The sequence below is a fragment of the Hemiscyllium ocellatum genome, chromosome 9, assembly GCF_020745735.1.
Source record: "Hemiscyllium ocellatum isolate sHemOce1 chromosome 9, sHemOce1.pat.X.cur, whole genome shotgun sequence".
Classification (NCBI taxonomy): domain Eukaryota; kingdom Metazoa; phylum Chordata; class Chondrichthyes; order Orectolobiformes; family Hemiscylliidae; genus Hemiscyllium; species Hemiscyllium ocellatum.
Genome location: NC_083409.1, coordinates 108,342,082 through 108,357,021, shown reverse-complemented (window position 1 = coordinate 108,357,021; position 14,940 = coordinate 108,342,082). Strand labels below are relative to the sequence as shown.

The 14,940-nt window shown below is 45.4% G+C and overlaps 1 protein-coding gene across 9 annotated transcripts in view; it reads right to left on the bottom strand.

Annotated features, from left to right (window-relative positions):
- The window catches only part of adgrl2a (adhesion G protein-coupled receptor L2a), an 807,643-nt gene that overhangs the window by 19,404 nt on the left and 773,299 nt on the right, over window positions 1-14,940 (bottom strand). For 7 of the 9 annotated variants that reach the window (XM_060830637.1, XM_060830636.1, XM_060830635.1 and 4 more), the window contains one exon: window positions 804-900. The exons of 1 other annotated variant lie outside the window; for it this stretch is intronic. In XM_060830637.1, coding sequence (XP_060686620.1) covers window positions 804-900 — 97 coding nt within the window. Of the gene's footprint in view, window positions 1-798; window positions 901-14,940 lie in introns of those variants that run through there. One more of the 9 variants, XM_060830642.1, reaches the window with a different exon arrangement.

Here is a 14,940-nt window from a genome sequence, read left to right as displayed (position 1 = left end):
TTCCTCCCTCACTAGCTCTCACTGCCATTTCCCCAGATACGATACAGCATAGAAGGGAGCCATTCGACCCATCTCGTCCAGCCAATTCAATGCAGGAGCCTCGGATTTTACTGATCTACAGGGGGTGGGGGGAGGCTCCGCTGGTAACTGGATAAACTCACTGAGTTCTCTGAAGAGCCAAAAAAGATCAGATTTGATTCAGTCTAGCTAAAACAACATATTAGATTAGACTTACAGTGTGGAAACAGGCCCTTCGGCCCAACAAGTCCACACCGACCCGCCGAAGCGCAACCCACCCATACCCCTACATTTACCCCTTACCTAACACTACGGGCAATTTAGCTTGGCCAATTCACCTGACCCGCACATCTTTGGACCGTGGGAGGAAACCGGAGCACACGGGGAGAACGTGCAAACTCCACACAGTCAGTCGCCTGAGTCGGGAATTGAACCCGGGTCTACAGGCGCTGTGAGGCAGCAGTGCTCACCACTGTGCCACCGTGCCGCCCATGTGTATCAGGTCTCTGGATTGAAGGGGGGGGGGGGGAAGGGCGGGTGGGAGGCGGTGGCCTTGGGAGAGCAAAAGAGTTACTGGAATTGTTCAAGAAAAGGTCGGAGGTCGGACGTGAATCTCTCTTTTCAGCTGCACTAGATCGGTGGGTTTGCCTCTTACAGAGTGACACCACAGAAAAGCCACACCAGGACACGCACGTACACCATCCCCCACCCGAAAGACATTTCTTTTTTTTTTCTTTTTGTTTTTGTCAATATGTTTCTTTTTCCCCCCTCCCCCAGGAACTAACCTTGGTTAAGTGTTGAAGTGCTGTTGATTTCACCTGAGATAAAGGAAGATTCTGATTGTTTTCGCACAGTGTCATTCCACATCCTTCTAATACGACTCTGTGAATAGGCCAAATAGGCTGGTGAGCAAAAAAAAACACGCCGGAAAACGAGAGAGAGAGAAAAAAAAGGCCAGTCTACATGAGAGCGATTACAAAATGGACGACTGAACTTTGACATGTCTCGGATCGTGAGGGCATTGCACTGACTTTGCACTGACTTTGGAGGGATGCTACCCCATTGTTCTCAAAGCCTGCTGGGATAGCAAGGGAGCCACTTCACACGGAGCTAATACTCTTGGATGAACACCCACCAAACAGACTAGCGCTGACTTCAAAGAGGGATGGGAGTGCTCACTTCTCTTCGTGACAATGCCTTTTCACTCATTGCTTGGCGAGTGGTCAGCAAGTGAGTCTTGTTGTGGGAAGCCAGCCTCCTCTCTTCAGGAGGCCCGAAGCTAAAAGCATTCTGCCTTTAATGCTGATTCCTGATTGGGAATGTCCCTCCTCCCTGTCCGTGTGCACAACCAGCTTTATGTCCGAAAACAAAACATTGGCTGTTGCTCAGTTCTCTTATGTGGGGCCTGTTCAGGGTCCAGTGACGCTTCTTCAGAACTATCTCCCCCAGATCATGACCCAATGGTGGCACACCAGGCTACTGTGTCCAAAACAGTCGCTAATCTTATTTCACCTGGGGATCTCCTCCACTACTGCCTCCATGCTCATTGTCCTCCAACCCTGCACCAATCCACCCATGTCTCATGTTCACTCAGCAATAAGTGATGGGCTTTTAAAAATATAGTGATTCAGCTTAAAATCCGAAACACAAGCCAGAGTGCGCATGACAAAATCCAGTTGGTCTGGCAATATCTGCAGAGACTGAAACAGTTAATGTTTCAAAATCAAAACAGAAATTGCCAGAAAAGCACAGCAGGTCTGGCAGCATCAATGGAGACAAATCAGAGTGAGTCACCCTTGGAGCTACATTTTTGTTAGGAAAGAGATAGAAGCGAGCTGTGTAGGATTGAGGAACTGAGAGCGTTTTATAGTTCATACTTCCAGTCTAATAGACGAAAAAAAAACACAAAGAACTGCAGATCTTGGAAATCAGATGCAAAATCAGAAATAGTTGGAAAAACTCAACATGTCAAGGAGCATCTGTAGAGAGAAATCAGAATTAACATTGTGGGTTCAGAGATTCTTCTTCAGAAGTGCTTGTTTTTTGGGGAAGGTGGTAGATGCAGGCAATATAGGGTTGGAGGACTAGTGTGGAGACAATGGGGGGGAGATGGAGGGGGAGAGATCCCCAGATGAAATGAGATTGGTGACAGTTTTGGACACAATAGCCTTGTGTGCCACGATGGGGTCACAGGCTGGGGAGATAGTTCTGAAGAAGGTCACTGGACCCTGAATGTTAACTCTGATTTCTCTCCACAGACCTGCTGAGATTTTCCAGCAATTTCTGATTTTGTTTTACGTCTGGTCTAACTACTCCAAGTCATACTGGACTTTTTTCAAACAATTCATTCACAGAATTTTGGAAACATTGACTCCGTTTCTCTCTTGAAAGAAGCTGCCAGACTTGCCGAGTTTCTCTAGGACTTCCTGTTTTTTTTCAATCGCCATCATCTGTAGTCTTGGCTAAAATATGACAATGTTAATTTTTCCTGGTTGGTGGCTACTCCATTAAGCTATGAAACCATTTTGGACTGAATACTTAAGAGAAGGAAATACAAGCATTTTAAATTATTTTAAGAACTGATACACTGCCAATGATTAACAATCACACTGAGGGACTTGAGGCTGTTTTCGTTAGAGAGAAGAAGGTTGAGAGGTGACTTAATTGAGACATAGAAGATAATCAGAGGGTTAGATAGGGTGGACAGGGAGAGCTTTTTTCCTAGGATGGTGAGGGACATCACAAGGGGGCATAGCTTTAAATTGAGGGGTGATAGATATAGGACAGATGTAGTTTCTTTACTCAGAGAGTATTTGCACTGCCTGCAACAGTTGTAGATTCACCAACTTTATGGGCATTTAAATGATCATTGGATAGGCATATGGACGAGAATGGAATAGTGCAGGTTAGATGGGTTTCAGATTGGTTTCACAGGGCGGCGCAACATCGAGGGCCGAAGGGCCTGTACTGTGCTGTAATGTTCTATGTTCCACGTAGGAAATAATTTGAGTTTTCTTTCCTGAAATGGTGCCTTCAATTTGAAAATCAACCTCTGGAAAAAAAATATCGGCAGAGAACAACTCATGTTGTGATTTCTACAACTCTGGCCTTGAAAACATCCCAAAGCACGGGGTGACTGACTCAGGAACAGCAAATAAAAATGATTCATCTTCTTACAATAGAGGCAGATGTTTGGGTCTTTTGCTATCAGTGGAAATACATTGGAGCTGCACATGCAAGGCAGGCCTTGCCAGAGTTTGTGAGAAACAAGATTAGGGCAGTATTGGGCCTCAGTGGTAAGCACTGCTGCCTCACAGCGCCAGGGACCCAGGTTCGATTCCAGCCTCGGGTGACTCTCTGTGTGGAGTTTGCACGTTCTCCCCATGTCTGCACGGGTTGCCTCCGGGTGCTCCAGTTTCCTCCCACAATCCAAAGATGTGCAGGTCAGGGTGGATTGGCCACGCTAACCATGGGAAATGCAGGGTTTATAGGGATTGGGTGGGAAGGTCTTTAGAGGGTTTGTCAAAGGCTCAATGGGATGAACAGCCTGCTTCACTGCTGTAGGGATTCTATACAATAGACAGTGTTGGGATGCAGGTGACAATGGGTGGACTTGACTTCTGATGTTGGACAGAAATTGTCTTTTCGTTTCCTCTTTGGTAAGTATACTTGGGCCTTTTGTAAACTGTGTGAAATCCATGATGCATTTTGTGGGCAGTTGCCAATTAAAAGAACAACTATTTGTGTTTATTTTTCATGTATTTTTACATGAAATATGCCTTAAGCCAGTTTATCATAGCATTTTTATCTAAAATGAATTTGACACTCAGCCATACCATGAGATAACAGGCCAAGCAACAATAAACTTGGCCAAAGAAGGAAGCTTTCAGGAAAATCCGAAAGAAGGGAAGGGAGATGGAAAATTCTAAATGGTCATGAGGACAGTGTTGGATGCCTGGAAAGGAAGAGAAGATTATAAATGTAGGGAAGGCCAAATTCATGAAGGGATTACGCTGAGCAGTTCAAAGGGGGAAGGATATAGACTAATATTTAGGTTGTGCATCACTCATTCACATCTGAAAGAACTTCACGTGGAATGAATTATTTGGGAGTGCTGTCACACACAGATCACACAAACACCAAGGAGTTGAATAACCACAGATAAGTTTGAACCTTGTCTGTTGCTCGGATGGAGTTCTGGATAGTACTGCGTCGGCTGTGGGGCATGTGACAAGGAGGCCATGTTGTTTGAACACTGGGCAGTGAAACATGAAGAAACAATTGCCTCATTTTTGACACCAGGTGAAGAAGGACAAATTTAATGCACAATGTCAGAGTACCTTATCTAATCGCCCGCACGTCCCAAAGTATGGTTGACTTAATTATTCTATTTTTAAACTTACACACTGTGCTGACATAGCAAACGTCTGCACAAGGAACGCCTGAGATTGGAAATGAGGTCATGGACCATCAGTTCAGTTTCAAGGAGGGAATGTTGTCCACGTCCCTTGGGGGAACTTACTGTTGTTCCATCAACTTGAGTGGACAGTGCTCAGGCGAAGATCCCAGGTCAGATACCTGTCCTGCAAACCTCGTCTAAACTGCTTTCAAAGATCACAATTTTCGCTTGATAATTTATTAGTTAAAATCTTTGAGGAGAAAGTGAGGTCTGCAGATGCTGGAGATCAGAGCTGAAAATGTGTTGCTGGAAAAGCGCAGCAGGTCAGGCAGCATCCAAGGAACAGGAAATTCGACGTTTCGGGCATAAGCCCTTCATCAGCTTATGCCCGAAACGTCGAATTTCCTGTTCCTTGGATGCTGCCTGACCTGCTGTGCTTTTCCAGCAACACATTTTCAGCAATTTATCAGTTAAGTATCTTTCACCAATTGTAATGTTCTCAAGAGCCCAGGGTTCTGCTTTCTTCTGTCTAATACTAACAGAAACCCACAAGCCAAAATCTCAAGCACACTGCAGTTTGAAAGTTGATTTCTAAAACAGATGCCTGATTAAAAGTCACCACTCCAAAACTATTAATTCTATTTCTTTTGTTCTAAGATAGTCATACCCGACTCGAAATGCTAACTCTCTCCCTGCTCAGTCTCTCCAGCTCTTTCTGTTTTTAGTTTTCAGCATCCGCGGGGTTTTGTTTCTGTCGCATGGTCAATCTTCTTTTCTAAATGTGGGAGACAGGTCCTAAAGATTAATGAACTTGAAAGATGGCAGTAACCTTCCGTTTCAATCGACTATACAATCTCTACAAAGGGAGAACAGTATTGTCCTCTGCAAGACTTTATGGAGGATGCAGAGATGCTGTCGTGTGAAACAATAATAGAAATTGCGCTGGAGAAGCTCAGCAGGTCTGGCAGCATCTGTGGAAGTGCTTTTGTTTCTGATTTCCAGCAGTTCTTTCAGTTTTCATGCTTTAGTGTGTAATTTGGACAATGTGGGCGTGTGGTCAAATGCACACTAGATGAGGTATACTGTGGTTAAGGGTGAGGTTAACCACTTTGTAGCAAAAAAAAACAGGAAGACAGGTTATGATCTGAATGGTGATAGATTGGGAAAGGGAGATGTGCAACGACACCTGAGTGTCCTTGTAAACCAGTCACTGCAGCAGGCAGTGATGAAGGCAAATTGTTTGTCCATTGGTCTTCATAGCGAGAGGTTTCCAATACTGGAGCAGGGATGTCTCGCTGCAATTATACAGGTTCTCAGTAAGACCACACCTGGAGTACTGTGCGCGGTTTTGGTCTCCTTACCTGGGGAAGGATGTACTGGCGATGGAGGATGTGCAATGAAGGCTTACCAGACTGATTTCTGGAAAGGAAGCATTGATGTACAAATAGAGGCTGGATTGGTTAGGATAATGTTCATTGGAGTTTAGAAGAATCTGTAGGGGGAGGTGGGGGATCTCACAGAAACCTGTAAAATTCTAACAGGAATAGACAAGATAAACATGGGGAAGGGTGTTCTCGAAGACTGGGGAGTCCAGAACCAGGGGTCACAGTCTAATGATATGGGGTGGTCCATTTAGGACTGAGATGAGGAGAAATTTCTTCACCCAGAGAGTGGTGAGCCTGTTGAGTTCATTCAGCAGGAAGTGGTTGAGGTCAAATATTGAATGGAGAAGAGGATGGAAAAAGTTCTGAGGGGTAAAGGGATCCATTGGTACGGATAATAACAGGGAACAGGGGACTGAGTTGGATGATCAGCCATGATCACATTGAATAGTGGCGCAGGCTTGAAGGGCCGAATGGCCTACTCCAGCTCCTATTTCCACTGTTTCGTAAAATGGTTTCAGAGATTTTTGGTGAGAAAAGTCTATTTTAACAAATGAAACTTAAAAGGGATTGATAGGAGCTTGTTCCACCATTCAATAAGGTCACATGACTGATCTGGCCTTGAGTTCCCTTTCCAACCTTCCCCTGGACTCCTTAATTCATCAAAAGTCTGTCTCACTCAGTGACCCAACCTCCAGTGTTGCCTGGGGAAGGAAATCGCAAGCATGAACCGATACAAGAGAGACTCCTCCCCATCTCCATCTTAAATGGGAGCCCATTTATTTACAGAGAGTGTTTCTCTGTGAAAGAAATTGGGATATGTTTCTTCACAAAAGATGCCATTCACACAAAGTGCTATTATCAGTGAGACAAGCAGGTGAACACCGAGTTTGGAAGCCACCATGAGGTGCATCTGTTGAAAAAAACGCATGGCTTGCTTGGTGAGAGAGAGAGAAGGGGGTCTAGTCTTATGGTAGTGTCTCTTTCTGTGCCATGTGTCACAGCTGGATTGGCCGGGACAGAAGTAAAGCAACAAATTGCCCCAACCATGAGTCAATGATGGGTGCATGATATTCATTCACAGTTTCCACACTGTAAGTAATCTAATCTAATATGACATGGACAATATAAGAACAATATTCATCTCTAAGTTAGCTGTCCACTCTACTGAAAGCTCAAACAGTTGAGGTAGAAAGGTTAAACCAATCACCTGTATGTAGTGACAAGGTTTTCTGAAAAAAAGAATTTCATTTATATATAATCTCAGGATGTTCCAATATGTTCTATAGCCAGTGAAGTACTTTGAGAACTGTAATTGCTGTTGTCATGTAGGAAACACAATGTAGTCAGGATCACTGAAGCAGCGGGCCAGAGGGGACACAGAGAAAGAGAGAGAGGGTTGGGGTGGGGGGATAGAGATAGGGGATGGGACTGGAAGGACATATCATCTGGAGGAACATCAACTTGGTGAAAGCTCTTTGGTCTGCCTGAAATCTGGTTTTCCAGACCAGGACTGAATGTTGGCAGTCTGGCGCATTCCAAGGTCCAGGACTACGTGCTGAGGGACGCACTGAAGTTTGGAGCAGCTGCTGCCAAGGCACAGTGGGGAAAGATCACTGTCTGAGGGCTTCCTGCCGAAGTTAAAAGGGGGTCTATCCAGTTATCGGACCCTCCTAGTGCCTCAAATGCATGTAAATATAGTCATTAGTCTGTTGACAGAGTCAAAGTCCAGTGTTTTTGTTTCCTTGATATACTACAGTACAGATTTGAATTGCATTTGTGACTACGAAAATATATGTTTTATGAACAAAGTATATTTCTGAGAGAAAGAGGGTTCCCCCAGGACGAGGTTAACCCACTGTACTTTGGGTCTGCTGATCCCTACCATGTCCCCAAATGCAGGCCAAAAATAACCATAAGGTGAATGTGGAGAAAGTGAGGACTGCAGATGCTGGAGATCACAGCTGAGAGTGTGGTGCTGGAAAAGCACAGCAGGTCAAGCAGCATCCAAGGAGCAGGAGAATCTGCTGTGACCTGCAGTGCTTTTCCAGCACCTCACTCTCTAATATAAGGTGAATGCCCCAAACAAAAATCACCAGGCCCAAGTTCCCAAAGTGGTTCAGTGATACTCCCTTACTGCTCCTGCGGTCGAGTCAGTGTCAGAGCGAAATCGAAGATTCTGGAGATTGGGACACTCCCTCTCTCAGTCTAAAAACAGATGTGAATGGTGCAGCATGGAAGAGAGGGCACTTAACCCATTGTGCCTCTACTGGGCCTTGCTGCAAACAGTCCACCACTGAGCTCTCCTCATGCACATCAGTACAAACCCATGAACACAAACAGAGATCCATGGTGTCTTGAGCTGGTTGCATTTTTCAACCACCTGATTCTCACAGAGATCGGGCACAGAGTTAGGTTAAAGGCATAACCCACCTACCAGAAGCCGCATTTTGTTTCCAAAGGATGTCAAGAATATTTGACAGTGAAGTGCCTGGCAAACAGCACTGAAAGTCTAGTGACAAACTTTGTAATGCTGCCTGATGCAGATGGCTGCAATGGTGAAGATCATTGGTCGATGAGGGACGATACATGATTTTGGCAACTACCTTTCAAAGTTTGTCAGCACACCCTCCAGTTACCATTAATGTCCCTGAAGAACAATCACAATAATGCACATTTTGAAAGGGATAACATCAAGTGGGCTGATGGAGCCTTTTCATCTGAACCTTTCCTGCAACAGCAACAGCATATAGACCTTTTTGATTTAGAATTGAATTAGAATTAGAATCCCTACAGTGTGGAAGCAGGCCCTTTGGCCCAAAGAGTCCACACCAACTCTCTAAAGAGTAATGCACCCACATCCATTCACCCCTGACTAATAACCTACACTACGGGCAATTTAGCATGGCCAATTCACCTGACCTGCACATCTTTGGACTGTGGGAGGAAACTGGAGCACCCGGAGGAAACCCACGCAGACACGGGAAGAACGTGCAAACTCCACACAGGCAGTCGCCTGAGGTGGGAATTGAACCCGGGTCTCAGGCGCTGTGAGGCAGCAGTGCTAACCACTGAGCCACCGTGCTGCCCTAACCACTGAGCCATTGTGCCACCCTAATTTACTCATTGGATGTGGCATCACAGGCTGGATCAGCATGGACAGACCATCCCCAATTGCTCAGAAGGTAGTTGACAGTAGGGAGTCTAACTGCAGCCGTACAAGGAGCTGGTGAGATCACACCTAAAGTATTGTGCGCAGTTTTGGTCCCCTTATTTTAGTAAAGAAATCATTTCATTGGAGGCAGTTCAGGCAAGATTCAGTAGGCTGATCCCTGGCATGGAGTCACTGGACTTGCAATGTTAACTCTGCTTTCTCTCCACAGATGCTGCCAGACCTACTGAGTTTCTCCAGCAATTTCTGTTTTTGTTTCTGGATTCCAGCATCTGCAGTTCTTTGGGTTTCTTGCCTGGTATGAACGGACTGTCTTATGAGTAAAAAACTAAACTGGTTGGGACTCTACTCACTGGAATTTAGAAGAATGAGAGGTGACCTCATTGAAATATAGAGGATTCCTCAGGGGCTTGACAGGGTCAATACTGAGAGGATGTTTTCCCTCATGGGCGAGTCTAGGAGCAAAGGGCATAGTCTCAGAATGAAGGGGCGCCAATTTAAGACTGAAATACAGAGGACCTTCTTCTCTCAGAGAGTTGTGAGTCTTTGGAACTCCTTTTTTATTTTCATGAGATGAGGGCACCATTGGCTGGGCCAGCATTTATTGCCAATCCCAAATAAAGATGGCAGCTTACTTCCCTAAGAGACATTAGAGAACCAAATGGATTTTTCCTGACAATTGAATCACGGCTATCATTAGATTCTTCATTCCAGACTTTTATTGAATTCAAATTCCACCACATCGGGATTCAAGTCCCTGTGCACGTTTAAGACTGAAATAGATTCATAATCAATAGGGGAAATCAGGGCTAACAGGGAGAGGGTCAGAAAGCAGATCTGAAGAGCATCAAATCAGCCACAACCCTTTTGAAAGGTGCAGCAGGCTCAAGGAGCTGAGTGGCTTTCAGCTGTTCCTTACGCTTCACCCCATTGGTGCGTGTCTGGAGTCACAGGTAGGCTAGACCAGGCAAGGATGGCAGATTTCCTTCCCCAAAGCACATTAGTGAGCCAGATGGGTTTTTAAGACAAACAGCATTAAACCAGCTTTAATTAATTTAGTTTAAATTTCACCACCTGCTCTGAGGGGACTTAAACTCATGTCAGCAGAGGTTGGACTGGGATTGCTCAGCGACATTAACGCTACTCCACTGATTCCCTATCTGCCTCCAGGCCAACCAGCCAAGTCACTGTGGCACTGAAAGGTTGTTCATGGTTGGAGATTAAGATGGAGGACCAGGTAAAGGCACAGGGCAGCATTGTGAGCCGGAAATGAAAACTACTATAAACAATGTGATGTAGAGTTTGGAATCGGCAAGATGGAAGAGCAGAGAACAGAAGTACGAAACAACAGATTAAAAACAAAAAAACTCATGCATGCTCATGAAGAGGAACTGCAAATTAGATACAAAGCGAAGGTCCAGTTAACATCTACTCAGTCACAGTTTGGTGAAATAAAGTTGAAGATTGCTGAGAGAAATCAATAAGTAGGGATAAAGTAGCCAGCATTAATGGTGTTGCACCAGATAAGGACATGTGTGCTGGACGCTAGCACAGAATGGAATCCCTTTTGAAATCTGCCACTTTATAGCTCTATCACTCATGGTGAAAGAACACTACTGTCACAGATTTGCTCGTTTGGTGTCACTTATGTTTTCAGAAACAGAACGCCATGAGTTTAAATCCTATTTGGGGACTTGAGCACATAATCAAACCTGGCAGGCCCAGTGTAGCTGCTGAGGGAGTGCCACACTGTCAGAAAGACTGAGACATAGGGGCAGGTCACCTGCCCATCGAGTCTGCTCTGCCTCTCAATCATGGCTGATCGTTCTTTCAACCCCATTTTCCCACTTTCTCCCCATAAACTTTGATCCCCTTGGCAATCAGGAGCTTATCTATCTCTATTTTGAATATACTCAATAACCTGACCTCCACAGCCTTCCGTGGCAATGAACTGCACAGATTCACCACTCTCTGACGAAAGAAGTTTCTCCTCATCTCCATTCTAAAGAGTTCTCCTTTACTCTCGGTTCCTCGTCTGTCTTGCCAGTGGAAACATTTTCCTAATGTCAACTCTGTCCAGACTGATCAGTATTCTCTGGGTTCCAATCAGATCTCCCTTCATCCTTCTCAACTCCATTGAGTCGCGTTCCAGAGTCGTCAAATATTCCTCACATGTTAAGCCTTTCATTACCGGGATCATTCCCAGGGATAAGCTCCAGTCTCAGCTCTTCTGATGGTTCACAGGTGCTTGTGAAAGAATCCATGGCACTATTCTGTCAAATCTGGGCCAACATTTCTCCCTCAATCAGCATCCCCTAAAGATGGGAGGCAAAGGTGAGGACTGCAGATGCTGGAAACCCGAGTTTAGATGAGAGTGGTGCTGGAAAAGCACAACAGCTCAGGCAGCATCCGAGGAACAGGAAAATCGATGTTTCGGGCAAAAGCCCTTCATCAGGAATTCCTTGGATGCTGCCTGACCTGTTGTTCTTTTCCAGCACCATGCTGATCTAAACCCTATCCCCTAAAGATGAGTTAGTGGGTTGATCCTCTCTGATTCTAGTTGTAGAACTTGCTGTGAACAAAAATGGCTCCTTTGTCAACTCAAGAACAACGCAATTCTCAATAATCACAAAGCAATTCTAGGTAGACCAAGGGTATTACAGCAAATCTAAATTTGCCTTTAATAGGTTCTGTCAGCCTGGAGTCCAGAGAAAGCATTTGTTACACTCAGCAATACTCAAGATCCAAGCATACGATCACACAACATCGTGGGCCGAAGGGCCTGTTCTGTGCTGTATTTTACTATGTTCTATAAGCAACTCCACTGACTCTGCATTTGCATTGCTAAGGTCTGCTGTCCCATCCCAGAGAAATGAGCACACGTACATTTGGAAGGATTGACTCTTCTCTGAGGGTGACAGGTTAGACTCCCCGAATGGTTTAGATTAGATTAGATTACTTACAGTGTGGAAACAGGCCCTTCAGCCCAACAAGTCCACACCGACCCGCAACCCACCCATACCCCTACATTTACCCCTTACCTAACACTACGGGCAATTTAGCATGGCCAATTCACCTGACCCGCACATCTTTGGACTGTGGGAGGAAACCGGAGCACCCGGAGGAAACCCACGCAGACACGGGGAGAACGTGCAAACTCCACACAGTCTGTTGCCTGAGTCAGGAATTGAACCCGGGTCTCAGGCGCTGTGAGGCAGCAGTGCTAACCACTGTGCCACCGTGCCGCCCTTGGTATGAAGGAAAATTACGAGGACAGGCTCTATCTACAAATAATTGTACTGCTGATAAGAGAGACAGTGTGAAGGTTTTTCATCTTAGGACTCCTCAGTACAAATATGCAAGAACGCCAAATTTCAAAGGGGGAACAACAATTTGTACTCCATGTGAGACACGTCTTCACCACTACCGTCATTGACATCACTCAGCAAAACAAAGGTTCGCAACGAGGCTTTCAGTGCTTAATCTCTGGGAACCAATCCATTTCCAAAGACTCCTGACAACGTTGGAAAGGAGGGTCATGGATCTTTGGAACTCTCTTCCTCAAAAGCTTGAATAGTTTAAAGGCAGCATGGGTAGCAAGGAGATGAAAGGTTCTCATGGTTGGCGGTGGGGGTAAGCAGGAACATGGAGTAATCAGATCTATCATGACCTCATCAAAGAGGACTGCAGGTTCAGGGTAGGGGAGGGGTGTATGAGTAATCTACGCCCATGCCTGATTTATATGTTCAGACATAGTCTTGATTCATTTGTATCCTTCGATCTCATTCCACTCTGACCTCGGTGAGAATCTATGAGTTGAAGAGTGAGACCAGCTCAGTGGATTGATTGGCACCCAATTCATTGGCAATTGCACTCAAAATGGGCACAGGATTACCACTGAGAATGCACCAGTGAACAAATGCCTTAAAGAATTTGTTTCTCGCAATGCTTAGATTATTTCCCCTCAAACGACAGGAGAAGGGGTGATCCTGCAGGAGTTAATAGGGTGACTTGTAACTGTCCCTTGGCAAGGAGGAGTTCAGAAGATAGGAGCATCACATTAAAACTACAGTCAATGGTCCTGGCAAGAACTAACCACACCAAGGTAGAGCCAATTTGCAACTCTTCCTCCTAAAACATATTGCTGGGGATCAACTGAAAATCTCAAAACATGGGACTGAGATGCTTTAGATACTGAGCTAAACTAGATACAATAAACCCCAACCTAACAGAATGGCAGAACAGGTTCGAGGGGCTGAACAGCCTCCTCCTCCTCCAGTGTTGCTATGGAATAGCACACCTAGGATTTTGGCTTAGCCAGGCTGGGGCAGGGAGCTGGCACACAACACCAGTGATATTATCTCTGCACTATTAATCCAGAGATTCAAGTAACGCTCTGGGGACCTGGGTTCGAAACCCACCACAGCAGGTGGTGCAATTCGAGTTCAATAAAAAACAAATCTGGCATTAAATGTCTAATAATGACTATGAAACCATTGTTGATTGTCAAGGGAGAAAAACCCCATCTGGTTCTCTAATATCCCTTACAGGAAGGAAACTGCCTTCCTTACCTGGTCTGGCCTATATGTGACTCCAGACCCATAGTAATGTCGGCCTTTATGGCCCTTCCGGGCAATTAGAGATGGGGAATAAACACTTCCACAGCCAGTGATGCCCACTTCAAACGATTTTAAAAAAATCCTTCCCACTGAACCACCTCACTAAGAATTGTTTGTGGTTAGGCAACTCATTTCTGAATAAATGAATGAATAATAAGTGTTAAGTTACAGAGGCAGCAGGCATGAAATGCAATTCCCTTTTAACAAGTAAAATAAATGATTGATTCTGCATGAAGGTTACAAAATGATGTCCGAGGATGGGAACACAGAAAGCGCTGGAGAATCTCAGTGGGTCTGACAGCATCTGTAGAGACGGACAGAAGTTAACATTTTGAGTCTGGCATGACTGTTCTTTGGAACTGAAAGGGGTCGATAAAACTATGGTTTTTATGCTGTAAATAAGGAGAGTGGAGAAGCATGGGGAACAAACAGGACAGATATTCCATAGCAAGGGACAAAGGGAGTGCTAATGGGAGGTGTTGGTTGTATCTACCATTAAGGAGGAGAAAGTGAGGGCTGCAGATGCTGGAGATCAGAGTCGAAGAGTGTGTTGCTGGAAAAGCACAGCGGGTCAGGCAGCATCCGAGGAGCAGGAGAATCGACGTTTCGGGCATGAGCCCTTCTTCAGGATTCCTGAAGAAGGGCTCATGCCCGAAACGTCGATTCTCCTACTCCTCCGATGCTGCCTGACCTGCTGCGCTTTTCCAGCAACACATTTTCAGCTCTGTATCTACCATTAAAACTACTCCTTTCTTTATCAGTTCTCTACTGCCTGAATTTGCCTCTTGCTCTGGGACATTTCCCATCTGTTCCACTTGCTCTACCTCCCATCTCCAGTACAAACCCATACTTTTCCAGCCCCCTTCGGTTCTGATGAACTCCCAAAGTGAACTCTGTTTCTCTCTCCACAGACGCTGAACTGTCTCCAGCACTTTCTGCTTTTACTTCACATCTACAGGCCCCGCAGTACTTACACACACACACACACACACACACACACACACACACACACACACACACACACACACACACACACACACACACACCCGGGGCATTCTGAACTGATGCAGAAGAATTCTAAAGTGTAGTCACTGAACTGTTGTAGCTGCCAGTATCTGTAGAAGCCAGCTGCACTGATCACAAAGTCAGAGAATCCCTGCAGTGTGGAAACAGGCCGTTCGGCCCAACAGGTCTACACCAGCCCTCTGAAGAGTAACCCACCCAGATCCATTCCCCTACTCTATTACCCTCTATTTGCTCCTGACAAATGCACCTAACCTATACATCCCTGAACACTACGGGCAATTTAGCATGGCCAGTACACCTAACCTGCACATCTTTGGACTGTGG